Source organism: Platalea leucorodia (assembly GCF_965183815.1).
Source record: "Platalea leucorodia genome assembly, contig: HAP1_HAP1_SCAFFOLD_198, whole genome shotgun sequence".
Taxonomy (NCBI): domain Eukaryota; kingdom Metazoa; phylum Chordata; class Aves; order Pelecaniformes; family Threskiornithidae; genus Platalea; species Platalea leucorodia.
In genome coordinates this window covers 72,426-99,680 of record NW_028121359.1, presented here as the reverse complement: position 1 = coordinate 99,680, position 27,255 = coordinate 72,426, and the positions used below count along the sequence as shown (strand labels likewise).

Sequence of the window (27,255 nt, the reverse complement as noted above, 5' to 3'; positions counted from 1 at the left end):
CTAGTAAGTTAATAACCCCATCGTTGTAGCAAGCAAAAAGTTTGATAAGATCTTTAAACAGAAGCATGAATGCAGCATTTATGACACCATTTGTCAGTTCATTTGGATGAACCTACAAATAAAATACCAGTTATTTACAGCAGATTTACTGAATGCAATCAGAAATTTTAGCTTGCACCAGGTATCTGATGCTGTTATAGAATCAAGCACTGAATACAAGCTTTCACACAAAGAAACCAAACAAAGGTTTCAGTTTGCAGATCAAGGATTGCTTTCTTCACCACTTCAAAACAATCCACCACAGCAGAGGAGCATCCCCATCAACAGTAAACATCTTAGTCTGGAATCCTTCACCTATCACAGAGGTGGAAAGCAGAGATGCTATTAATAAAAAGCTTTAAGGAAACTGGACAAAAGATGTCAGTTCACAACAGAGCTGAACAAAACCTCAGCAGTCTACTACGTAATACAGTTGGGTTAATGATGTCAAGACCCTTCCAGTTCTCACATTAAGTTGGGTAGAAAATAAACGCTTATTTATTAAAAGATCTTTGTTTTCTTAAAAAAAGAACCTCCTCTTCCAAGACCATTATCACAATTCCTATGCCATTTAAGTAATGAAAACACATTAGCGAGCCATGTATTTCTAAGGCTTTCCTCTGAAAGCTGTAGTGGGCACTGTCTTCCACCTGGGATTGTGTCCTTCTGCCTACCAAGAACAAAAGAACTTCAAGATGGATTCCTTCAAAGACCTCTTTGCAACATTACGCTGTACCTCCTACAACAACTGACTCCTGTTTTTATCCTTAAGGCAGATAATCCCACCAACATTCATAACTTATTACTTTATAAATATATTGTAGACACTTATTTCTAGGAATCGTCTAGATTCAAGTTTATCCAATCCAGCCTGCAGCTTAAAACCAGATGAAGGTTTTGAGGAAGCCAAACAATGTACATGTGATATTTTAACAGCTTTTTCTCTCCCCTCCAAAAGAAGTTGGTTGCCAAGAGACAGAAAAAAGATTCTTCAGTCTCCTTGCTTTGTCCATTTTTTCCCCTCACTGATGCAGAAGATGAAACTCCAGCTCTGAGTCAGCATTCAAAAGCCCTCATTTCCCACACTGTTCCCCTACCCTTTTAAAAAAAAAAAAAAAAAAAAAAAAAAAAAAAAAAAAAAAAAGAAAAAAAAAGAGCAGAATCCGCACATTTTGTACAGATAGGAAAGGGCCATGCTTTACCTCACTCTGCCTCAGTGGGATACTGAAAGGGGGAATTTTTTGCCCACATAATGGGATGATCAGTAAAGCATTACCTACAAGGTGAAATGTTTTAACTACAAGGCAGCATTTATAAGTCACTGCCCAGTGTTAATACTGAGTCAGCTTCAATACGTACATCAAATTCAAGTAGTGCATCAATTTGTTCCTGCAATATTGGCATACTCTTCAGTAGCTTTTCAGGAGCCGTTGTTCTCATTACACCGTCAGCTCTGCAAGAGGGAATACAGATCAGAAGCCATGGTGTTGCCCCTCTCCCCAAACTGATTTGTTGTCTAAATTTAAGCTTAAAGCTGCTGTAACCCATTCCAAACATTTGAAGCACTCTCTGATTCTCCAGCTTCCCACAACATCACAAGAGCTGGCATGGAAAATCCTTCACCCAGCCACCCTCCCCGACAGCGGGCAAAGAAGGATTTTGTGTTAGAGTGATGAATGCAAGAGATCGATCTCTTTATGGAAAGAAGACACAGAGTTAAAATAACTTGACAAGAAATACTGTCGCAGAAGTATTTAGAGAACTGATAGTCTTTGTGCATTCAGTTTGTTATGAATAACTAATGACAACTCATTGCTAAGAGTACTTTTCAATGACGTGTCTGTGATCACTGAAGACAAAAAAAAAAAACCTCTATAGCTTGGGTTTTTTCCCCCCATCAAGTGCCACAATATATGCATGCCAATTCACTGACAATTTAAATCAGGGCAATCTTTGCTTAGAGCTTCTGTCCTCAGTATTCCTGGATACTAATTAATTCCATTACTCCTTCATAGCACTTCCACTGACTTTGACCTGCCTTATCAGTCCTGAACCATTACTCCAACGGGATCATGCAGCAGTCACGGATGTCTAGCATTCCTTAATCGCCACTCAGTCTTACAGCAGTCTTCACGCGTGCCCATTTTAATCTCTGAATAGCACAAAGCTGTACAACCACCATTATGTATTGCCCCAGTCTGGCCACTGACAGGTATAGCATCTCCTCTCCACCACTTTTACTTATTTTGTGCTATACTCTGAGGCAGCACCTTGTTTTCAGCACCAGAAATAACACACACAGAAAGCCTTTCCAGGAACATATAGCAAGGCAGGAATAGAAGGATTCCTAGCAACTAAAACTTATGTTTATTTGACATGAAGTGTTTGAAAGCACTAGGTGACAAAGGGAACTTAAGATGCTAACACTACAGCAGCCTGCTGGATCAAAGCCTGCCTGAAACATCAATCCAACTAGCCACTAGTCTTCATGTCAAAAACTTCTTAATGATTTGCATTCCAGATAGGTTCAAGAGATAACTACTTTGGTCCCCACTGTGGGAACGGCATCCAGCTACCTGGCAGTTTGAGAAGCAGGAGAGGAAAGCTTGGCAGCGATGCCTGCATTAACAGCTCAGAATCCCAAGCTGCAGAGTACACCGAACTGCCAAAACGATCCTGTACACAACTCATGATTAGCAGGAGCATCTTTAGCATGCAGTCAATTAAGCTGCACCTTCAGTGGGTGTTAAGCCACTTGCTGTGTTGTCTGTGCTTCAAGAGAGAATCTAGAGCCATTAAAGTCCCAGTTAGAAGAGTCAGAGACCAAAAAAATGTTTTGATAAATACTCTGGGCTGGGTTAACTTTTTTCCCCCCCCCCTCTTTTTTTTTTTAAACACAGTACTTGCGGGAAATAAAACCAGTAGTTTACAACCTTATTCTGTCCAGTTTATAACTGTTTGCTGTGTTGCCTAAGAACTTCAGGTGTTCACTTAGGCTTCCTTTTGTAATCAGTCATCTGTCTTATGGAAAGGGTCTGGAGGGTAACGAAACATCCTAAATATAGTTTCAGAGTGCTTCCTTCTTCAAATCCTAAACACAGTCTCGCTGCAGCACAATTTAATAAGAGTCAGATTTAACACCTAGCACTAAAAGCTTCCAGTTCTGCAAGGCACTTTACTTTAGTCTTTAGTATTTGCCTTACTACCCACAGTCTTTCCACTCCTCCTTGTGCAATTTTTAACCCATTACAAATACTTAAGAAATCCAACCATTTTTGTGTTTCATTGTGGCTAAACAAAGAATGTAAGAACTAAATCATTGAGACACTAAAATTAAGCATAATGCCACAAACAAGACTTCCATGGGTCAGGCAACCCTATCAGTTTACATATCTAAACTTTGCTTACCCTTTCTTCACTCTTGCAAAGTCAAATGCCATTTGTCTGTAGGAAAATGCTTTTTCATTCAAGTATCTACTGTAACGCCTTATAAAGGTGGACATGTCATAACCTGCAAAAAAAGTTACATGTTTTACCTTTAATTTTCATGCTTGTTTGGAAGTTCTTTAATAAATGATAATATACAGTCAATAGGCCCTAAGGTTATGTGATCTCTGTTGCACTAGACAACCACATATACAGAACAGGCATCACAAGACATCTTCCGGCTTCTGAAGAAAAAGCAGTAGTGCTGCACCAAAACAATCTACCACTGTCCTCAGCTTTCAACGGACTCATCCCATGCACCAGTGGCATGGTTCCTGGGGAAACCTACTAGTGGCTCCTACGCAGTTATGTGGTAACATTATTTGAAGGTGAAATTAGTTACCCCTCTATTAACAGGGAAAAAATGCCAACTTAACGAGAAGTTTATACTTAACTGGTACATGACTTCCAGGATAAAGATAGATTTCAACCTAAACTCTCCCACTCTTTTACATATGTCGGTCCCTCCAGCTCTTACATCAGCCTTCAAAATTCCCTTGACTAGGTTTACCAGAACAAAGAAATTATGATGGCATTCACAGAAATCAGTGCCTTCTTTGAACTATTACACCAGAGATCTTCAAGGCACATCATACTGTACAAGCAGCCTCAAACTTCAGTGACCTTCAAGCCTGTACGACTTCTGAACAGTTAGTATTACAGTCTGTCCTTCAGGTATTTCTTTCAATGTTTCTTCATCGAAGCTACAGAAATGTGTGCAGAAGGCACATCCTCCTCTTCAGTACAAGCCCCATTTTGCTACCTTTGTTAAAATCCACACCTCTTGACTTAGTCATTGACTGTATTCTCCCTTAGTATCTCTGAACTTTAAGCATCTCTGCCAACTCAGGCTTAACACTACCAACTCTGATGCCTCATTATCTATGACACACTGTTGTATTATCTATGAAACAGCAATTTAAGCTTAAAGAAAGTGGCAAAGAACACATTTGATAGAATTCATTGCCGCCAAATGCCAGTATCTTTGAACATGCATAGCATGTTTTGCTTAGACAAACACAGTTTTAATATTTGTTTGGCTTTGTTCCTGCCCTGCATTACCATTTCTAAAAGATACTCAAGTATTTTTGGTGTCACATCTCCATTGAGAGATGGAGTAACGTGGCATTGCTTCGATCTTGCCCATTAAGGCCAATTGCCCATTATGCCCATTATTGCCCATTACTGCAGCATTCCTGCATTCTGCATACAGTCTACAAATATTCTCTGACAGCTGCCGAATTACAAGTTTCCTCTCTTCTCTACTAGAGCTACCATGAAACAAGCTTTTTCTCTAAGTGAAGCAACAGGAAAATTCACTAATAATTTCAGAGTCAAAGTAGAAAAGCAGACATTGTAAGCTTTAGAGAGAGCAACTCCTTAATTTTTGCCTAGACCTTCTAAATTCCCTACTCAAATCAAAACCAGCTAGTTCTTTTGGTGCCTTCCCATTGCCTCCCCAAACTAAACATTTGTATAGACAATTCCCAAAAGTGCAGTGTCCCCAAGCAACCAAATTAGGATTTAAGACTGAGTAAAAACCAAAAACTAAATGGGAAGTTATCCATTTCATCCTTAACTCCCATAACAGTTAAGGCGATAGCTGACCTGATTTCAACCAGCGCTTTCTAAGGGAGTTGGACAGTCTCACCTCTTGAGTAAAAACTTTGAAGGAACTGAGAAACATTGTTCGGAAGTTGTCCAGCTGTTAACTTGAGCTCCAGTATTCATTAAGTACTTATAAAAAGGCACATTTTTTATATTATTTGCATCCTATGAATGAAGGAGCAAACTCACAATAGTATCTTACTTGGAGTCTTGTTAAGATTATAGACATGAGTAGGCTTACCATGAGATCCACTTTTGTCCAGAAAATTGCTGAGATTGAACAGTGTGTTTCTAGATGCCAGGTACTGAATAAATCTCTGTAACACAAAGTTACTTCCTTATCACAAGTTGTGTCTGAAGGCTTTGTACCCCCTAGCAGGAAGATTACCAGTCTAGCTCCAGCATACGCACATGAAAACCCAGACTTTTGCCTCAGCCTGCAATGCTTCCTCAAAACCTTTTTCATCCATTCAGATTAATTATGTTTACCCTGAATCTCTACTAAATATCCTACTGTATACATAAAAATAGATTCTGTGCAAATACAAACCAGATTGTGGAAAGAGCAGTAAAAATGGTTAATTCTCAAAGAGATTTGAGGAAGCACAAGATTTATTTGCTTGCAAAGTCCCAGACTTTTCAATCCAGCAGCCCTCAGTCTCAGCCAAGCCGAGGGCCTGTTTTAATAACAAGCAGGCCCCACACCAAGTACAGGGACTAACAGACTAAAACAGTTACAGAAAGCAAATCAGAATATCGGCCAAAACTTGGAACAGAAAAATAGGACAGGAGTAAAAATTTACACTGCGACACTGGAGGAGTTCATTGCATGAAAACACTTCATATACAGCCAGGGAGGAATAGTTTCACAGTCTAAAGCTCTTTAAGTAAGCTTTTTGGTTTTACACAGACATACCAGTCTACACAGGTCAATAAAAAGCAAGGACAAGGAAAATGCAATCCAAAAGGCTATCAAGTTGAATTTACAGCTCCAGGAAGATTTTAATGCTTATGCAGAGAGCATTTGGATGGCAGTACACATGTGTCAGAACATCAACTTTCACTCCAGTCAAAAAGTCCCAGGTAATCTTTAATCCTGCACAGCTCTGTTTTCAGATAGCGCATAAATTGTCAACATCCTGGAACAGGCTGCTGCTTGCTCTTATGCTACGGTTTTGTAAATGAAGAGACAGATAATCGGCATGCCTCCGACCATGTTGTTAAAGGTAAGTAAGTTTGCTCCTCATCAAGAATCATTCTTGCTCTTTGTTCTCAGGTCCTTACTGGTTCAGAAAAGATGCCTTTCTGCTACTGATGTTTTTGACCTGGAGTCTCCTCAGTGCCAATGCGGTCTCAAGAGAAAGCTGCTTACACTTACCTCATTGCCATGAACCATTAGATGATGTGTGGTAACTAAGGCTTTGAATACGACCACCCAGCTACTATTTGTTGCTCGCTCAAAAAGTGTATCAGCCATCTGAGGAATGTTCACGTTCGTTTCATTAGTTGCTTGGATCAAGTCTGTAAGAGAGAAGAGGAAGGTGTTAGGTGCTACAAATAAGACTAAAATTTTGCAGCATGGCCAAGCTCTCAGCCCACCAGGCTGCAGGCCATGGTTGTGACAAACAGCAAGTTCACTGTTTATGTTCTACATTAAAAAAACCAAAAAAAACCCCCAGCACCAGCCCAAAAAAATTACATTATATTAGTACACGCTGACAGCAACACTGGTCTGACTCTTTCATCCAACAGTACTAGCTTTCCAACGATTCTGTCCTGAGCTACGTTCCAACCTTTCTCCATCTTCATCCCAGATGAAGTTCGGGTGCACAACATCACATGACTTTACCGCTTGCAGGTTTTCAAGTTAATTGTGCCGCTTCACTACCTCTGGGTTAGACAAGTAAGTTCTACCGAATTCTTCACTTACAGGTAACAAGCACGCTGAACCCAGTCACATCAGCAAAAAGAGCTATCACCAGAAACAGATACGCTAGTCATCTCAGAGGTTAGAGTTTCATCGGCATGCTACAGCACACCTCCTAGAGTCTCTACAGACCTAGATAGCAGAAGAGTGCATTCAGGCATGCATTAAGACCTCTTCAACAGTAAGAAAGAAGACAAGGATAGACGTTAGCTTATACTGAAGAATAACAGTCTTCTGCAAACAACTGCACCTTACATAGAAGAAATTAGACAACAGACTGTCTTAGGGAACAAGAATAAAATACAGCTTTGGTGTCCTGTACATTAGGAAGGTGTAGACTTGCACAGGAGAGTACATGAAATTAAGATAAGTACTTAAACCATGAACAGTAGGGCAGCAAGCTTTCCACTAGCATCTCTATCCCACATCGACCGATAGGTGATGTAGTAAATCAAAGAACCTATTACTTACATTTGCTAGGCAGCCAGCAATGACCTTCTACAAGCTATTATCTAGTTTTTGAGACACAGTTGGAAACCACATACTGCAACTGCATGACCAAAACCCACGTGATGCCAGACACAGCCCTGGCAAGACTTCATGCAACACAGAGTGCAGAGTACAGAACTAATTGTAGGGCTGAAGGCTTAAGTTTGAAGACCTAAGTAGAAAGAGTTAAACATTAAAAAGTTTAACTACTAGACTAAGCATTACCTGTGTTACTAATGAAAATACTCATCTTTTACTTTCCCTGAGAGGACAGTTACCACTGTTAATGATTTTCCACTTATTTCTAAACCACCCCCCCAGAGCAGAAATGTTCATCCAACTATTCAGGCCATCCAGTGATGACAGATATTCTACCCTAGAAGCAGACAGGCTACTCTTTGATCCTTGCACATCTAAACTATGTGAGTCTGCTGTAAACACTCTACAGGAGTTCAGTTCACCTGGGCAGCAGGGTAACTTACAGACTTGCTTTCCCTCCCCAACACAACCCCATATAATGGAGGGCATTAATGCCGCTAAGAGCAGAAAGCCAAGGTCCAGACTGCTGTGAAACTACTGATTCTGCCTCTGCAGGGCAGCAAAAGTCCAGAGGAAAGGTCTATCTAAACAGACCAATGAGTCACATCAGCTATTGAGGACCACCTGGTGTGTTCAGAAACCCACACTGCTGTACTGGAAGCATTCAGAAGTTTACTAATTTGGGGTTTTTTTTAATTTATGGCAAGTGATTTTTATGGGTTTTTTACTTCTACTAAACAGACTCATGTAAGATACAAGAAATCTATAGCTCAGAGTCAGAAGCCTGTGAAAACTGCAGTGCTTGTGTTTAAAATTGTCTTTTGCTTGGGCATAAAAACTGCAAGTTGCCTTCAGTTTCAGGTCAGTGGAATGACTTTCTGCAATGAGACGGAAGACAAAAATTACGTGATCTGTTCACCAAGTTTGATTTTAAAGTGTTTGTTGTCATGGTGTTTTTTGTTTTGGTTGTGGGTGTTGGGGTTTTCTTTGCAGAACACCATCTGAAATGTAAAGTTAACTTCTATAGCCTCAGTAATACTACCCTTGAAGGAGGCAGTTCTGCAGACGAAGTATTACAGTAGTAAAGCCATGCTACTGAATGACCGAAGTTCAAGCTCAGAGCTCCAACAATTCTCCTTGGTCTTGTTGTACAAACAGGCCAATAATCTTTTATTCTGTACTGCTGATTAATGCATTATAGAAGACAGTGGTTTGTAAATGCCTAGAAGCAACTCACAAGTGGCTTGCTCACCATTCACCCCGTTCAGAGGTTTTACTGCAGATGACAGCATTTGTCTGTAGCATAAGGAAATATGCATCAAATTTGCAACCGCTCAGTCCTAAGTTTCAGCACATCACTTGCTATGGAAGAGGGGTGCTCTAAATTGCGTATGCCATCAGCAGACGTTAGATAATGAAACCTCAGAGGACTCCACCCACAGCAACGCTGGCAACGGAGGCTACAAGGCGCTACTATACACTACTGCAGCACTCCTTCTAAAGTCACTCAGTCATTTCCACCTCCTCTCCAAACTGCTGGAGGGTACAGCATCTCAGTCTGCAGCTCTGAATGCTTTAGGACACGAGTAATTATAGTGCGCTGAGTAGAGAGGTATGATTAAATTGAATCCTACTACTTTCAGTGCACAGAAAAGAACTAAACCACGCATTATTTCACTCATCATCGGGGGGGGGGGGGGGGAAGAAGGAGATAGGGGTTAGTTCTTGCAGAGCTGTTTCCCATTACGTCACACCACAAAGTTACGGAATTCAAGCTTCCTGGGTTTCCTTCCCCAATACCACAGAGTCTCAGCTTATCCAGCAATCGTCAGCACCTGGAGCAACTCAGAAGCATAGCTAGCTTTAACAAACTCTGAACAGCAGAGTTTGGTGGCCAAGCTGAATTTGAAAATAAGACTTGGCAAAATTCATTTGCCTTCAGTGTGGTAGGGAAGAAGACGTACAAGGAAAAAGACAATGCATACAAGAAAGTCTAGAAACTACATTTTCAAAAGATTCAGACATTTACTGGTGGGACAAAAACTCAGTTTTCAAAAAGAGACAATGAAGTTCAGAGTCTTCCAAGCAAGTCACAGGTGGGCTTGGTAATACAAAATAGATGTTATTAAGAAATACCAGCTGAAGCACAGCCCATCAGAAGCCATCTGAAGCAATCTTACAAAGGTGATTCTGTCCAAGGTACAGAGAAGTAGTACAAACAAGGATTAAAGGTACCTTCTTGATGAAGTTTCTGCTGTTGCAGGCATCCACGTCAAGTACACTGATGGCTAATCCCCAAACCCAAAAACTGAGCTCAAGTACAAATTCCAAGCAGAGTAAGAAACCAGAAACGGTACAGCAACAGCAGCCAGTGCTTTCACCACGACTTTCACACAAGCGGAGAAGTTGGAGAATGAAGACCTATATCCTTCATTTGAATCTGTTTTACTGTGGAACTAAATTATAATTGCCAAATGACAGTACATGATTTCTCCTGTTTTCTCTCTTCACATATTGCTAGCTGCTATTTTGAACACTCCTTCAGTCTAGAGATCCTCGTTTAAATTACACATTTAATTTGGACTTGAATATACTTTTTCTAGTTAAGTTTTCAGATGCAAAACCTAGGCACATAGAAGGAATAAGTGGCTGTCAATTCTTTGACACCATAACTTAAATCTAAACACCAGTCTTTAAACTCTTTGACTAGCCAATTTTTTGACTTAGCCTTAAGACATTTGCAACTTATTCAGGGAAGAGAAGCAAGGCTAGAGTATGATTAACACCTTCATTAATAAAAAGACAAACCTGCCACACTGAGGAAGATCAGTAGAGGGTTCAATGAGGAAGACCAAAATAAGTTAAGACACCTTAGGCCTTCATGACCTTTTAAAGAGACCATCAAAAGATGTAAGTAATGCTGGTGTTTGATTGTTAAGCTCATAAGGTAAAAAAAAGAGAACAGTGAGAAAGTTTCATTGTCTTCAGAATTTCAGAGTTCTTCAGGCTCATTAAAAACTACTTCCTAACTTTGATATTTTTTAATTTTAATTTTTTTTTTTTTTTTTTTTAAATGAGAGAGATTCTACAACACTTTAAAGAATCTATCTTATTCCTTTACCTTTTCGGATTGTATTCTGGATCAGGGCAGGGTTTTCCTAGTTTGGTTTTGTTGGGGTTTTTTTGGTTTGGGTTGGTTTTTTTTGGTTGTTTGGTTTTTGGTTGGTTTTTTTTGTTTGGTTTTTTTTTTTTTTTTTACTCAGTTGTTTAATAAACAGACCTGGGATTCTTCAGTTCAAAGTTAATTATTCACAATTTACATTTCAGTAGGCAGAGATACAGCAGCAGAGCACAAGACCTCTCTGTTCAGAGGGATATCGGTGCCAACTTAAGAGCAGCTGTCATTCCGGGTTGAATTAACAGGCGAGCTGTCTCAGCATCTGAGCTGTGTCATACATTCAGTTCCTGTACTTTGCCAAATGTCTCCGAGAGTAAGCCCCTTACAGACTTTCCTTACTATTATGCTGAATGCTACAATAGTCTTCACAAGTTATTTTTCTGGCTTAGAAGTAATTAAATAACGCCTTGAACCTACAGAAAAGGAAATGCAGGATTGTTCCAAATCCAGGCTAGTCAGGAACAGAAAGAAGTGGCTTCAAGAGTTTAAAAGCCTCAACCAAAAAAGTTAAAAAGGCAAGTAACAGTAGAAGTCCTCCCTTGCAAGACACAGAACTGCATCAGGAAGCTACTACACCGTTGTGCTAACCAATGCAGGAGCTGAACTTCCAGGTCTACAGAAGACCGACCGCAAAACAGTACTGGAAAGCAGAACAAAGCTATAGGTTTCTGCTTATATGATAATTGCTCATGAGAACATTAGATGATTTTAATGTTGTTGGCTTTGACTATCAAGCAATTCCACAAATGCAAGTAGGGAATTTATCTGTGGGGTTAAAGTTTACCATTTACTCTTTTCACCCCCAGCTTGCCCCATCTCCACAAACATGCAACATGATCTGGCTCGTAATAATCTCCCCAAGCAGAACAGCAATTCATGCTGTCTCCTCCTTCCTCCCCAAAAAGTCTACCTCAAGAGTTACTACATTTCACCTTAACCCCAGCAAGCCTACCCTTTATCAAAGTTCAGCATCTTCAGATATTGCCTATGCACTGTCATGCCTATGCCAACTCAACAAACCTAAACACAATCTTCCACAGACCGCATGCTCTCCAGGTACTATAAACTTCCGCAGTAATGCAGCTATAGTCCTCGTGACTACAAATAACTAGAAGGACTGCTACCTCCTCTCTCCAGCCTTACTTCACAGACCTCCTTCTTCCCAAACATACGTCAGACTCTTGTGAGGGCAAATATTCGCTGCACATCCTGGAGTTTGAGAGCTCATGGCAGTCAGTCTTTGAACCACACAACTGCATCCCACACCAAGACAACCTTTTATATACAATTTCTTCCTCTCTGCCTACTCATAGGCATACTCATACTACCCACAGTATTACGTGTTTTGCAGAAGAGAAAAAGGGTTTCTTCTTCCCTATCAATCACATGAAGAGTTTGCAGAGAGACAGGGCAGATGACTGAGTACCAGCAAATTTCTTTTGAAGCTTCCTCCAACTTCTCAAACTGAGATTTTAATTAGCCTTAGAATCATCTTATCACACTACTCCTTTTTAAATACCACCTCCTATATCACCAAATACCTGTTTTGAAAACAAAGCTGAAAAATCTACTGCCTGTATACATTGCTGGATTTTATTCCGATGCACTTTCATACGGTCTGCACTCCTCCTTCCTCACCACATCAAGGCAAGATATTCAACTTTTAAGTCATCTGCAAAACCCACCCCAGCTCATTAGCAGTATTAAACCAGATACGTTGGATTTGCGTCCCTTTCGGTCCTTAATGATTTATACATATGGCTTTTCCTCCCAAGAGGTTCAGATGCAGCTCTCTTGGAAAGGGGAAAACAAAAGCCAATTGTCAGGTAGTCTTCTACTGGATCTGAAAGGGTGCAACTAAGGCAACTGTTTCCCTAAGTACTAATAATGAGGAAAAAGTGTGATTATAACGTGTCAAAAAAATTCTTGCCATAAGCACCTCCTTCATGTTCCATGAACTATGAATACTTTTTACTTAACACAAAGGTTCCCACAAACTTATAGCTCCACTGACTCTGGGGAAGAATAGTGTGCGTTACCTTTAGCGTTTACATTTGTGTTTTCTCCTTGAGGGTAATACAACTAAAAGATGACATTCAGGCCAGCTGCAGAAGCTCCAGTTTAAGCGGCAGTCATTGGGGTTTTAAGTATGGTCTTCAAGACTGCTAATTAATTACTGATTACTGTATTTTATGGACAAAGTCCAAGACCTTACTGACACCTGTGATCCCACTATTCAGAAGAATAAAAGCTTCAGTTTTACTCAGGAATTAAATATTTGGAACAATAGAGCTGTCACACAGAAGATGGGCTACACAAACTCGTTAGTACAAACATACTAAGGAAAGCAGCTTTTTAGCCTCACACGCATGAAGCCAGAACACTGAGCAAAGGGGAAAAGGTCCCCACGGTCAAAGAATCCTGCCTGGCTTCCTCCAAACCATAGCCACTGCAGCTTTTTCAAGCAGCTTCCCTGTAGCAAAAGCCTTAGTTTAATTAATCATGGAATCTTTCCCCTGTCCTAAGTAGTAAGAAGCTCCGTCTTGAACCTCATTTATACAGAATTCACTCACTTTGAACACCCAAAAATTTGTCTCAGGCAAGAACACAAGTTCAGCAAAGCAGGGGAAAGAAGAAAAATCACTGCTGTAATGTTCCTTTCCTCTCACCCAGAGACACCATTCTAGACCGTCACTCCACCCAAATCCTGCTCCACAAATAGCTCAACAGATAAGTGTATTCTTCTGCTCAAAGACAAGAATTGAGTAGTGCTGCTTATGTCGATATGAAACATCAAGTAATTCTGGAGCTAGATGTGCCACTTCTCTATTTTATTGACTTACTGCAGATAGCAGCTGAGCCGCAAATCACCATTGCACTACCTTTTTTGCACAGCTCTCAATAGTTTAAGATACACAAAATGCCATTTGCATATGGTGGACGCCAGCTGATGGTTATAAGGTTAAAATATAAAAGCAATTTTCTTGGAGAAATGCTATTCCGCATCCTACTGTAATACAGCATCTTAGATGCCAAACTCTAGGGGAGGCAGGGGCATGGAAAAAACCCTACTAACATTACAAGTAGCATTTGTGTTAAGCATCTGACCAATAACTTTTTGCACAAAAAGGAACTTTTATCCTGCATGGCAAATCTCAGACCTCATTCTACAAGCCATTTCCTTCAGCAGTTCAAACCTGGAAGCCTTAACCAAAATACACGTTAATTTAGAGAAGAAATATGAAACTGCGGCCACCAGCCAATCTTGTGCCAAGCCTTCAAAGCATTTATTCCATTTCCTCTAAGGGGTAGAGTTGTTCTCTCCATCCATGCAAGCATTAAAGCCACAGTCCCGTTGCCTCCTAGGTCTTGCTGCATACAACAGAATAAGTTTAAAGGGGATATATTGTTGCAAGATTATTGCTTAGAAGGAGAAAAGTGAATAAGATCTCGTTAATTGACTACTGTAACTGGATACCAGGATTCCAGCTGTGGCCTGCGATTATCCTTCCATGAGGGTGAACAACCCCTAACATTACCTGTTGGTTATATCAATTCATAACTCTTATCACCTCGTTATTTACTAGAATATCAGTAACAGGATCAACTGCAGCTTTTATTCGGAACTGCACGGCTACGCTAGAAAAGTAAGGATTTCATGTTTTCCACAGCAACGTGGGGTCATTTACTGTAATTTCTGCACTAGAGCGTTTTCTGATCAGCCTTTACATGTTGGGCTGATCTTACCCTCCAACCACATCTGGCAGAAAGCGGTAATCAACTGGGGCATGGTACATGAGCTATTTCAGTTGCCGTGCTGCTGCCGTTTTTATTCTGAGAAAAATAAACCCTGGTTACTGCTTTCCACCCCCAAATGATCTACATTCCTCAGAAAACCATTTGTTTTTAATAAACTTGTAGAAGTGAAACTGTCACTAGCCTATCAACTGTGCCCAGAACAGCAATTTGTAATCCACTACAAATCTGAATGAGACTGAAAATATATCAGAAGCAGCCTCATGTTTCAGCTGCACTGCTTAGCTGTCACACATTGGGAATACATAAAAAACCAGGGTGGGGATGAGACAACACGCAAGCAACTTCAGTGACATATTAGCTACAGCCTGTATGCTAGAAACAGGTCATCGGAGTAGGCAGGCTCAGCAGCTGACACATCTAACTTTCAATATCCAGACCACGGCCTCTGGTTTTCCTACTCTCTCAGCCAGATTCTTCTAAAAGTCCAGCTATTTTGTCAGCGAACGTAACCTTCAGTAGGGTCAGTCTGAAAAATAACCAAACAAGGCCAGAGCCCATGCACTCTGTCGAGCTGACAAGCCACGAGAACCTTAGCATGGGTTGAAATTTTTAACTGGGAATGAAATGCCCACAACCATGCAGACAGTACTGTTGAAAACACGAACATATCCATAGGAAAAAGAAACCAAGTGTAATGCAAGCCTGTCCGTACAGTCGGTGCAATAGTATGACCTCCTGGAGGCATACTGAAGCAGTTGCAACTAAACAGCAAGTACTTTGCAACATGGGTACAGTCATTTCAATCCATTTTGTCTTCTATTTATGTATCTATAACACAACAGAAAGACCGTAAGAGTTCCTAAAAACAGACAGCTGCCTCATATGTGAATGCTGTGCCTTAAAACAGGTGGGTTTTGGGTTTTTGTTTTGTTTTGTTTTGTTTTTTTTTGTTTTTCTTTTACAAACTGACTGATGTCCTTCATGATTAGATGGAGCTTTACACTCTCCTTGCTAAAAAAAAATATGAAACCAAACGTGCAATTCCTTTATGTTCATTCCCCCATACTACACCAGTTAAACAAGAATCCTTTGCTTCTGCCACACAGACAGGTGAGTGTAAGTCTCAGAAATCTTGAAAAAAACATCAACTACCAGCAGACTTTATTCTTCAACATGAGCCTCCAGCCTTTCATATACTGCAGATTTCTCTATGTTGCAAAAATTCTGTTAAACTCAATTGAACATCCACCCGAGAGACGGAAGATGCAGTTACGACTACTAACATTTACAAAAACTGACAGTAGTAAGTTGCTATCTAACCGTTCAACGTCACCAGTGCCTCTGGAAGGTGCGTTTGGCACTGGCAGTGGAAGTCTCCTAGCAAGCTATTGATGAGTGGGGAAGTTGGAATCCATCACGCAGGCTCACATCCAGGCAGCAAAGCTTTGCGCAGAGTCAGATCTCTAAACTGGAACATCCAGAAGTGTCAACTGAACTCCTAAGCACGTTATGGAGGTGAGTTTTGAAAGGCAGCTTCTCATAATACTGCCTAAGCAATTTCCACCTTCCTGATAAGCAAGAGGAAGTTCTTTAAACTCACCTGTTCCAAACATAGCAAACTTTGCCTGTTAATACTCTCATCATTCACAAATAACAGATCAATTTGAAGTTTAAATCAAGATTAGTAAAACTAGAAAGACTCCAAATGGCTTAGAATGAAAGATCAGAAAGTCACAGGCAAGGCTTACATATGAAAATAGCATTCTGTTTCCGATGCCAGTAACAAAACATCACTCATAATAAAATTTACATGCTTTCAAAACACGGGCATACTAGATATGCTGACTTCCTCTGGCTTGCTGCCCCTTAGCAGAATGTACGTTCTCCTGTAAATAGGTTGAGATGAAGCTATAAACTTAGATTAAGAGCTATGGGCACAATACCCATACATTGGATTCCAGAGTCACACAGCAAGATGCAAACCCAAGTCTCCATTTCAAAAGGTTAGGTTTTAAAACTCCAGGGTTGCTGAAGAACTGATGCAACGACATGTTAAAGCTTGTGTCTATATTCGACCTCTACATAATGAGAAACAGCAGCCTTCAGAGCGAGGAAACAGGCCAGCTGGCTTCCCCCTTTCACACAAGTCCTACACTCTGAAATGAGAAGTGAAAGGAACAGTCCTTTTAAAACCAGTTTGAACTCCCACTTAAGTGCACGTATGCAGGCTCTTCAGTTATGTGTAAAGATATATGCTCTAGCTAGTGCAGTCCCGCACTGTGGCAAGATAACTGATCATTGCCTTATTTTGAGGACCTTCCCCTAAACTGGTAAACTTGCATACATTTTAAGAATGTGGGCGACAAGTCAGCATGTTTTATTCATGCTTTGAGCAGTCATGTCTTTCTCTCACTTCTATGGAGGACCATTTTAGAACATGCTGTAAACTATCAGGGACACTTAAGAGATGTAACAAAACTATGCCAGAGGCACTAGGAGCCTGCCAGGCTCTGCGGGCTAACTGCTGACCATCTGCTATGGAAGCACCCGCTGCCATTGTGTCATCCGCACGTGTGCCAAGCCAAGAGTCAGTTTGACATGATGGGCTATACTGTCAGTAGTCAAGCCACAGCCTTGTCTCACCTCTTTAGGACAGCAAAGTTTAAGACACTTTCTTGAAAAGACATGGTCTTTGGTCCTTTAAACATATGGTAGAACAATCTTAGCTCAAGCGGACACCAAACTCTCCAATCTACCCTTACCAGTGTTTCACTTCTCAGCCATAACCTAGTCTCCTAAATACCTAGGAACAATTAGCAAAGAACGAACATATTGCTTTCTTTTTCGTTCCTTCTTCGAGAAATTAAAGCCACCTTGGCAAAGCAGACAGCTCAACTGTTTTGTTGGAGCTCTGTGGCCCAAATACAACACAGGAGTTCCTGCCAACTTGCTTTCTACCTGTAGTAATTTTGCATATTGGCTTCTGACCAAGAAAAGAGTTGACTGCCATGAGTCAAATCCAAGCTGCAGACATGTCAGCAACTTGCAGTTCTCAGTACATATGAGAGGCAAGGTGTGCTTTCTTGGTGGCCTTCAAGCATGATCGGGCCTATGTAGTCACAAAATCTCCTCTACAAGAAATATCATAATACATTTGAGTTTTATCAATAGCTAGAAAAAAGAGTCTAGGAAAGGCAACAGATTGGCACACTGCCTCAGCTCAAACGGCCAGAGTACAGATTACGTAAATACACAACATTAGCATGACACCAGGACTTTTCAGCATCCAATCCCTTTCATCAAACTAAGTTAAGATACAGAGATAATCTAAAGCAAAGCATGAGATTGCATTATCTTGAGCAGGGAGGAGGAACAGAAGGGTATTTAGACTTGGTTCGTCCAGAAGTCGGTGGCAATACAGTGCACTGCCATTTCCTATACTGTGCCTACGACTAAGCTGCAAGCCTCTGACACCCAGTGGATGCACCATTTGCCAGCAGCCTAGAAAATACTGTTCTAGTATTCCACCTACGTTCACAGTGACATTTCAAGGCTGATGTCCAATACCATTTGTAGCACTAGTCCAGATTGCTGGTGTATTCCCCTCTCCTAGTGGACTACAACTCTCAACTGCTTCAGCAAATGTGTGTTTCACAACCGAAAGAGAAGAATTTTTTATGAGCACAAGCACCTTACTGGCAACCAGCTGTGACTGTCAAACACACCTCTGAGACCACCCTTGCAAAACTTGTTTTGTATTGATTTTCAGAGCTTTCAAGCAGCTCTGCAGAAGTAAACATGATGAAAATTGCAAGATTAAAAGTATTAAAAACAGTTTTAAGGGTCTAGCATGTGGTTTGCAAGACTCCAGAGACAGCAGACTTAATCATACTCCACAAAGTGACAAGCTAGCCTCTGCCAAGTATTCCAGTTGCCTTCTAGCAATTGCCAACATCTGGTTTATTCAGGTTTTATTTAAGCCACCAAGCTCTCATCCAAGCAAAATTTTGGCCAGTAGGAAAATCAAGCAACCATGCCGAGTCTGATGGGGTGGGATACTCTCGTATCAACTTACCAATGAAGCTTCACACTGCAATTTTTGCTGGCACTGCTGACTCAGGGGAACAAAAGTACTGCTGCGAACCCTGTGCTACAGATCACGGCCTGCAAATCTACTAGGAAGGCTTCTTCTATCATATCATTTAGTTTGAGTTCAGGGTTCAGCCCTGTGCTAGATGACCTGTTCTTTCAGCATGCTAGGCATCCTGCACTGACGTTCAGACCCCGATTTCCTGGCTTGCTTTATTCCTTGCTTTTTAGTTTCCATGGTATTTGAAACCCCTCTCTCCAAGCCAGGCAGAATATTGTTACTAATCTGCACGCCATGTGTTGAAGTTTGGAGATTCAAGTTTCATCAGACACTCAGTACGGAGACTACTGTATTTCCCCTATGCACACACCAGAACTTGTGCTTTTCCACCCTTACCCACATCCTGATCTGTGCCTTGAAAAGAAGCTCCAAAAAGGAATAGGGCATGTTAACTTAATGATACTGTTTGGTACCACTGACTCATCTTTAGACTGTAGTAAGACTAAGGGAAGGGATATCATGTCATCCCCCCACCCCCAGTTTTTCCCCGCCCCCAGAAACACTGCAGCCAGCTCCTTCAGCAATACCATATGTCCACAGCTGACTGAGGAAGGTCTCTCCCTTTCTTTTCTTCAGGGACAGGGGATATATTGGGTGCACGTGGCAAGGTTTTGGTAGCAGGGGGGATGCTGCAGCTGTGAGCTCTGAGAACAGGGGTCTCTTCCACAGGTTGCAGCGGGTATCTGCTCCAGCACCATGGAGCACCTCCTGCACCATCTCTGACCTTGGTGTTCCCTCTGCCATTTTTCACTTTTTCCCTCCTCCTCCTCCTCTGCCTGTCCAGTTTTTTCAGCCCTTTCTTAAATACACTTTCCTGGAGGTGCCACAAGCTTGGTGGACAGGCTCAGCTGTGTCCTGCGGTGGGTCCATTGTGGAGCTGTCTGCCTGGCGTGGAGCAGGCCCTGGTCCCTTCTCACAGAGGTCATCCCTGCAGCCAACACCTTGCCATGGACACCCAGTACCAGGGGAAGCTAAGTAGCGTAGGAAGAGTGAAGTAGTCTTGAGATTCTTGAACACAGGCAGAAAAATACTAGAGGCGGGTATGCCTCTACTATATTACCGTTTCTTCAGAAGTGGGGAGGAGGAGGGCAGCAAATTCTCCTTTTTGGCTACCAATCTCTCCATCCAGCAAGAAGCAGAGAGGACAAATAGCATCCAAAATGCTGTATGCCCTTCAGAGTTACCCTGACTGTCGTCTACTTTCAAGCACTTCAGAGGACCCTTCATGGGGCAGAGACACAGAAGCATGGACTGACCACACCAACAGAGCACTTTCTTGTAGACTTCACAGAATTCCTCGCTAGTGGCACAGGCCGAGGTAAGGCACACACAGAAGATGGAGGGTTTAAGAGCCAGGCTGGGAAATCAGAGACACAGATCAAATCAAACCACTGGAAATCAAACTGCAGATCTTTTGTTGCTGTTGTTTAAAAGATGTTCAATTGCTGCCACCCAGGATGTAAGGGAGTAACACTATGAGACTATTACGAAACACATTCAACTGCTAAATAGAAGTGATTAAAACAATGGACTGGTCACTGTCATACTGACCATCTCATGAGCAAGGGGCCTCAAAGAAAGACATGGCTACTCCATTATCGAGGTCTACTAATGGAAGTCAGCACAGCAGAAAGACCTGACTTGTCCCAGAATGTGTCATCCATGACCTTGACAAAGCATGTTTAATAGAAGGAGCTTGATGACTATTGAAAACAGACTAAGAATACATGCCTTCAGCTGAGGAAAAGCCAAGGGGAGGGAGGGTAGGACTAGTCAATCTAGCTTTATCAAGCTACGCTGTTTGGATGAAAGAAAGTTGAATATTACACTGTCTACCCATTCTTCTGTTTCCTCATCCTCCCCTTCTTTTCCTTAGCATTGTACCATAAGACGACGTAAACACAGAACAGTTCGGATGCACAAGATCCAGTGTTCCTGCTCATGTTTCAACCTTTGTATCTTAACAGGAATTCAAATTCTACCTAGCTTCATAGTTTGAAAAAGTGTTAGTTAGCTAAATCTTCGCTTAATTAAAAGGGCAGCTTTCTCTTGGTACTACTACATGTGCCTTAAAAACAGTATGGGGCCAGGGGAGGAATTGAAAGTTGATGCCGTTGTAATACTCAAAATTAACTAATCTAAAAAGCCTACTTATTATCTCCCCTTACCCATGACAGACATTTCTACTCCTGTTCAGAGATCTGCACACCTCCAAAGGAAGTGAGTCTCCAATACTGTTTTGGGAAAGGACATGAGAGAAGCACGCAGAAACATAGAGCTATTCTACATAGAGACTGATCACAAGTCCTGACACACACGTGAAAAAAAAAATTGCTAATCCAATATCCGTTAATAAATTAAAGAAAATAATTGCTTGCTTGGATTTTTCTTCTTTTGAGGTGTAAAAGAGATTCATTGGGGTGACAAGGAGGAGCTCACAATTTAGAATACACCCCAGCTGTGACAACAAAAACCAAGACACTGTATTACAGCTAATCTTCAATGCTAACTTTTAAACAAAGTCAGTTCTCTCGTGCATGGAAACTGTGACAAATTACTGCAACACAAGATACAGCGAGACATAAAAAAGTAGTTTCATTAGTCACTTCATTAGTGAAGGATTAAGCCCAGTTTGTACAGGGACTCCATTCTTGGCAATTTTCTTGCAGGTACTTCCACGGCTTGTAAAGACAAAGTGTCACCTGGACTGCAGAGCAAGGCAGTACTCATATGTCTGCACTACTCCCGCTAGGAAAGGGCCCCAAGTGCCAACAGACCTGGAACATTCCCCAAATCACTTCAACAGCAAACAACTTCTGAAATACACATCCAAGTTAACCTTAACAGTCACTGAAGTCTAGGGACTCAAGACAGTGAAGTGACACGGACTCCCACTTCTCCCAAAAAACAGAGACAGACACATTCCTCGGGAATGAGAGAGAGGTCTCTAAGACTAACCTGTGGGAGCTAGCAACTTTACCTTTACTGAGCCTAACAAAAAAGTTTAGCCCATTGCTTTTGGTCAACAGCCACTTGTTTCAACACTAGAGACCACAATAATTCAAACTTGTTAGGTCATCCCCACAGTTTGCAGGAGAAGGGCAAAACACTGCAGGAACAAAAGTGTCTGTATAAGCAAAATACTGACACCAGCCGTTCAGTTATCAGCATGAATTAAACTATAAATTTCCTTTTAGAGCCTTTGTTTGCAAGCCACATACAAATATGCAAAATCAGACATGGGATGGAAAGATGTTACTACAGATACACAGGTCATCTCCACAGCCACAGAAAATCAAGTCCTGCTCTACATCTGCTGTGTTTCCACATTTCATGAAAGTCTCCCAGCTCTTGATCAGGCCTCCGGAAGGGCCTTCTACCTTATGAGAATTATTTTGAAGAAGTAAGGAGGCACCACATGTTCTTTTCAGAATACACACTCCAGAACTTCCTCCAGCTTCAAAGCAATTCACTCAACAAAATAAGTCAAGGAAAATCCCAACCATTTTGATCATTTTCAGAAACAAGAACTTGTTACGACCAACTGAAGACACAACAGTCTCACTGGTTTCCAATTCACTTCCCTAAATGAAAGCTTGACAGTCTGTTTCTGAGTGAGATCCTGCATAAAAGAAGCTCAGCTCAGATCTACCTATTTTTTCCCTCATCGATCGTGCGTTTTAACATTCGAAAAATTATTTCCCTTCTCCGAAAGCTTCTCCCTGTTGATACCATCAGAGTCACCCCCATTCGAGGCTGCACGCTGGCTTTCACTTGCCCCACAAAATTAAACTCTCAATAAAGCCTTAACGTATCTTTCAGAACAATTCTGATAATGAAACTTCTATGCTGTGCGCTAGGATTGCCCTCCCAGTTGAGTTACCACAGCTCATACATCTGTAACATAGTCCATATATCTCATTCACCCACTCTGCAATGGCCCTTCTCACTGCAGCAAAATCAAGTTGCTAGTCCCCACTTCTCCACGGAAATGCTTTCCTCGCTCTCTGTATCGAATTGTAATTTATTTAGCATAACATGGTTAGCTGAGGGAGGTAAAGTCACCACAATGATATGGCTTCAAGACGACAAGTTTTTTAAGTCAAAAAGGGTCAGAGCTCTTAATGTGCCAACTGCAAAGGCTTGCCCCAAACCATCAGAGCATCCTAGATTTACATTCCTTTTCCCCCCACAGGGACTTGGGAAATGCATTTAATGCCATCTGGCACTACTTCCCATAGTTGCTGGAAATTCACTAGTATGAGACCTGGAATTCAAGAAAATGGTAAATCTTACTGATGAGTATATGATAGCAACCTAATCGTACTTCAGTACTTCTTTACATGACAAGCCTGGGCAGCACCCAGAGCCCATTGCCAAAGGACAGCCACTACGCAGCATCCATAGTAAAGCCTGCACTTGTAAGCTATGCAAGTACAGAAAAATCACACAAAGGTAAACACTTTGCAGCTCGGCTTTTGTTCACAGAAGAGATTAATTCTGTTCTCTCCTCCCTTCCTCACACACATGCAGTCATACCCAAATCATGCTTTTTATTCCTCAGAGCAAATTCCCTCTAAGTAATACTCACTAAAAAAAAAAAAAAACAACTAAACCAAACAAATGAAGACACCCCACACTTTGTCACCCATCATCTTTCTATAACTCTCTGGAACTAATATCTTCTGCAGAAAACCTATGAGGACAGGCATCATTGTGCCCCATCCTCACAGGACTAAAGTTAAATAGTTGATCTCTCCATTTAATTTACAAAGCCCATCTGCTAAGCAGGGCAGTGGAAGACAGGTTGTGTGACATGACACCTGGCCACTAAGACACTAAATAAAATTATGGAGTTCCCTAAGGACACAGAACGCCCACACCAATACTAGAATTGCAGCTTTTCATAAAGCATCGCTCCAACCATCGCTCTCTGGTACCTTAAATTTTTATCGTCTAAATCCTTCGCACCTTGACTCAAAACTTACCTTAAGGCATTGGCAAGTTTTACCTTTCATTCCCTTCCCCATGTCTTCAACTGCTACTTATCCAGCTTGAAATGCAGTCAGCCACGTGCCTCAGACCTACCTCCACCTAGCAGTACCTCCTGCATGCATGCGGGAATTGCTTTTTCAGAGGATGAACTTTTAATTTCCTCTCTCACTACAATAGATAAGGCCCATTTTAACGCTTGTTCACAAGGTATAAGTCAGAGTTCAAGGAATTGCCTAACAATTCATAGTTCTGAGGAGATGCCTCAGGTTTAAGAGCCTAAGAATATTTTTTCTTCTAAAACATGAACTTGATTTGCATTTATAGTCCACTAATTTGAATGTGCATATCTCGCACTGACAAGATTCTGTCTTCAATGATACTAGTTAATTAAATTCTTAACTGTTATATACGGCTTGGAAAATAGAAAGAAAATGATCAGGGAGGTATCTTCCCAGGAAATGATCGTTTCTCTTCCTCTTGTGCGTCTTCCATGCAGGTGGGTACGAAATTGCATGGAATGCTACCGGCTTCCATCTCTCCCATGCTCATTTTCTGTAGTAGTAATATTAGTACCAACATCCAAACCCAATCCCTTTCCAGACCTTAATATAGCACTGGTAAATTATTTCTACCTCACTTTAATCCTGCCTATTCCAGATAGTGCTTTTATTTATATATATATATATACACACACACACACACACACACACAGAGACATACCTATATATGTGCATGTGTATATATATATATATATATATTAAAATACACACATAGAGACATAGCATGCTTTTAAACACATGAGCTAGGGGGTTTTTTAAGCTAAAGCTTCTACTAACAGTTACAGTAGGCCTGTCCAGACACAACCTACAGATTAAGCAGTGTTAACAGCTACCAAACAGCACATAGGGGACATCAATAACCAAGATGATTTTTTAAAATATACAAGAAAACAAGAGAGTATACATGATATCAAGACAGCTGATCTATTTAAACAGCTGATCTATCTAAACAACGGTTTAGACTCAAGTCAGTCTTCAATCAATGCTGCTTAGGTCAGCATCTCTTAGACACATAAACAAGAATATTTAGATATACTGGAAGACCAACATGCTGTTTGCCACTTTATGGGTTAGCTATGAAGTCATTAGCACTGAAATCCAGAATTATTTTCCAGAAGTAATACTACCTCCTTTTAAGAAATACAGCATCATCAGAATTGTACTTACAGGCACCTGCACCAGCATTACTTGGTAACGGCCAGCAGCCAAGAGAGTGCTTGGTATAAAACCTGCTGATCTTTACTTGAAAGTGTTTCTTATCACACCCCCCAAAAAATGGGAAAATCACTTAGTTTTAGACACTAAAACCTGCTGTTGATCTACCGAGTTCAATGCCAGACAGAGTTACTACTGGTAAACAAGGTCTTTCCAAGACCCTGCTCCACAAGGCATGTTTCGCACTGGATAAAAGGCAAGAGGTTATGAGGGGGGAAAAAAACGGCCGAAAGAGCGGTATTATGCAATAAGAGAAGAAATGCAATAATAGCTCATCCTCTCCTGGAGATTTCTCATAACCCTTACAGTCTGCAAGCTGGATTACAGCAAGCGCGACAGCCAGACGGCTCGAAGGCACGCTACAGAGCCCGGCGGGCAGCCTCCTCAGCCCCGGGTCTTCGCTGGGGAAATAGAAAGGGATGCTCACAGGCCAGGTGCTTTTTCTTGGGCCCCATCGCTTCGTGCGTGGTGGCTTTGCAGACGGCTCTGGCTACGGCTGATCCCGTAGCGCTGTACTGAGCCGCTGCCATGCGATCTGTCAGCGTCTGACCCGACACCTTCGCTGGCTGCCTGCTGCTGCCTGCTCTGCAGAGGCGGAGAACACGGGAGGGGAAGGGGAGATCCCGGCCTTAACGGCGACGGGAGGCGGGGGGGGGGGGGGAACGGGACGGGGACGACACGGCACGGACACAGGGACGGACACACAGCCACGCCACACGGACAATGGTCCCTCAGGCAGCCCGGCCCCTCCCGAGGCGCAGCCCCCCCCGCCCCGTTGTGTGAGCCTTTGCCTCACCAGAAGCCGCCCGGGGCAAAAATAAAGGGCATTTTAGGCGCTGCAGGGAGAGGATGAAGGGGAAATACCGACGGTAGCAGAAGCAGGCTGCACACAAATAACGTATGAGCCCCCGGGGGGGGGGGGGGAGGACCCCCCTGCCCCGGCAGCGCCCGCCCCCCGAGCCGGCCCGCGGGGGAGCCGCCGCCGCGCCCCGGCCCCGCCGCCTCCCCGGTGGGAGAGATTATGGCACCGCTGCGCCATGTGATGCCCTCCCGGTGCCTTCCCCCCCCGCCACCCCCCGGCCCCGATGGCAAACCCCCCCCCGCGCCGGGAACCGGGGCGCCGCTGGATGCGGCGGCGCCCAGCGCCGTGCAGCAGCCCGGGGCGGCGCGGCGCGGCTCGGCTGGGCGGGGGGGGACGAGGATGAAGCGGGCGCCAGCGGCCGACCTGTCAGTGCGTCCTTCCCTCCCGTCCTCCTGCCGCCGCCGCTCCGGGGAGGGCACCGCCGCCTCCCGCCGCGACCGCTCCCCGGCCCGGCCCGCCGCGCTGCCCGCCGGCCAGGCGCCCCGCGGCGCAGCAGCAGCGGCTGCAGCAGCAGCAGCAGCAGCCCCCCCGCTTCCCCTTCCCCCCCCCCGCCCCCCCGGCCCCGGTAGCCCCAGGTGCGGGGCGGGCTGCCCGCTGCCGCCTCCCGCCGCCGGGGATGCGCTGGGCGTCCACGCGCGGGAGCCGCCGCTGTTATTTCCAGCCGGCGGCTTAATCCTCCCGCAGCCCCGTCCCCGCGCCACTGCCGCAGCAGCGCCGCCCCTGCCCCGCTGCAGAGGGCGGCACGGAGCGGCGCGGGGCGGAGCGGGGCGGCGCGGGACGGAGCGGCGCGGGGCGGGACGGAGCGGCGCGGGGCGGCCGTTGCCGCCGCAGGTCGGCGGCCCGGCGCAGTCAGGTGACCCCGCCCGGTGCGGCCGGGCCGGGCCGGGCCGGGCCGCCCGGTACCGCGGGGCAGAGCCCCCCGCCCCGCCGCGCCGCGCCTCTTAAAGGGGACGCCGCGCCCCGCCGCCCGCCCGCCCGCCCGGGGTACGGCGAGGCGCGGCCCCGGCCGCCGCCCCTGCGCCCCGCTGGCCTCCCGCTTCCCGGCGGGGGCGGCCGGGCCCAGCCGCTCCTAGGCGGGTGCCGTCTGGGGGAGCCCGGTGGGGGTCCTCCGCGGGCCCGGAGCTTGGGGGGAGCCGAAGCTACCGATGCTTCCCCTGTCTGCGGTGTGGTCCTGTCCTTGGGGCTTATAATACCGCATCGAGGGATCCCAAAGCTGCACGTGCACTAGGTCCCTCCAGAACCTTTTTATGATGTTGTTGTCGTCGTCAAAGATACCCAAAATACGTCCCCGGAAAGGTTTTCTTTCTGTTACCTAAGACATCCTAAAGGTCTCGGTTACAACGCAGCGCTACGCTAGGGAGGATACATTGCCACAATTTTATTGTGTGATTGCAGCGTAACGGAGTGATCTGTGGAGTATGGAGAAATGTGGCGTACATCTGTTACCAT

At 43.5% G+C, this 27,255-nt stretch overlaps 1 protein-coding gene across 1 annotated transcript; it reads right to left on the bottom strand.

The window, feature by feature from the left end:
• On the bottom strand, window positions 1-25,529 carry LOC309603781 (clathrin coat assembly protein AP180-like; the record flags this gene model as incomplete). Its single annotated transcript, XM_082338689.1, has 6 exons — window positions 1-112; window positions 1,399-1,492; window positions 3,448-3,550; window positions 5,375-5,450; window positions 6,512-6,654; window positions 25,372-25,529. Coding segments are annotated over 6 exons (686 nt in total), but the record flags the coding sequence as incomplete, so codon positions are not given.
• Window positions 25,530-27,255: the final 1,726 nt, after the last annotated feature.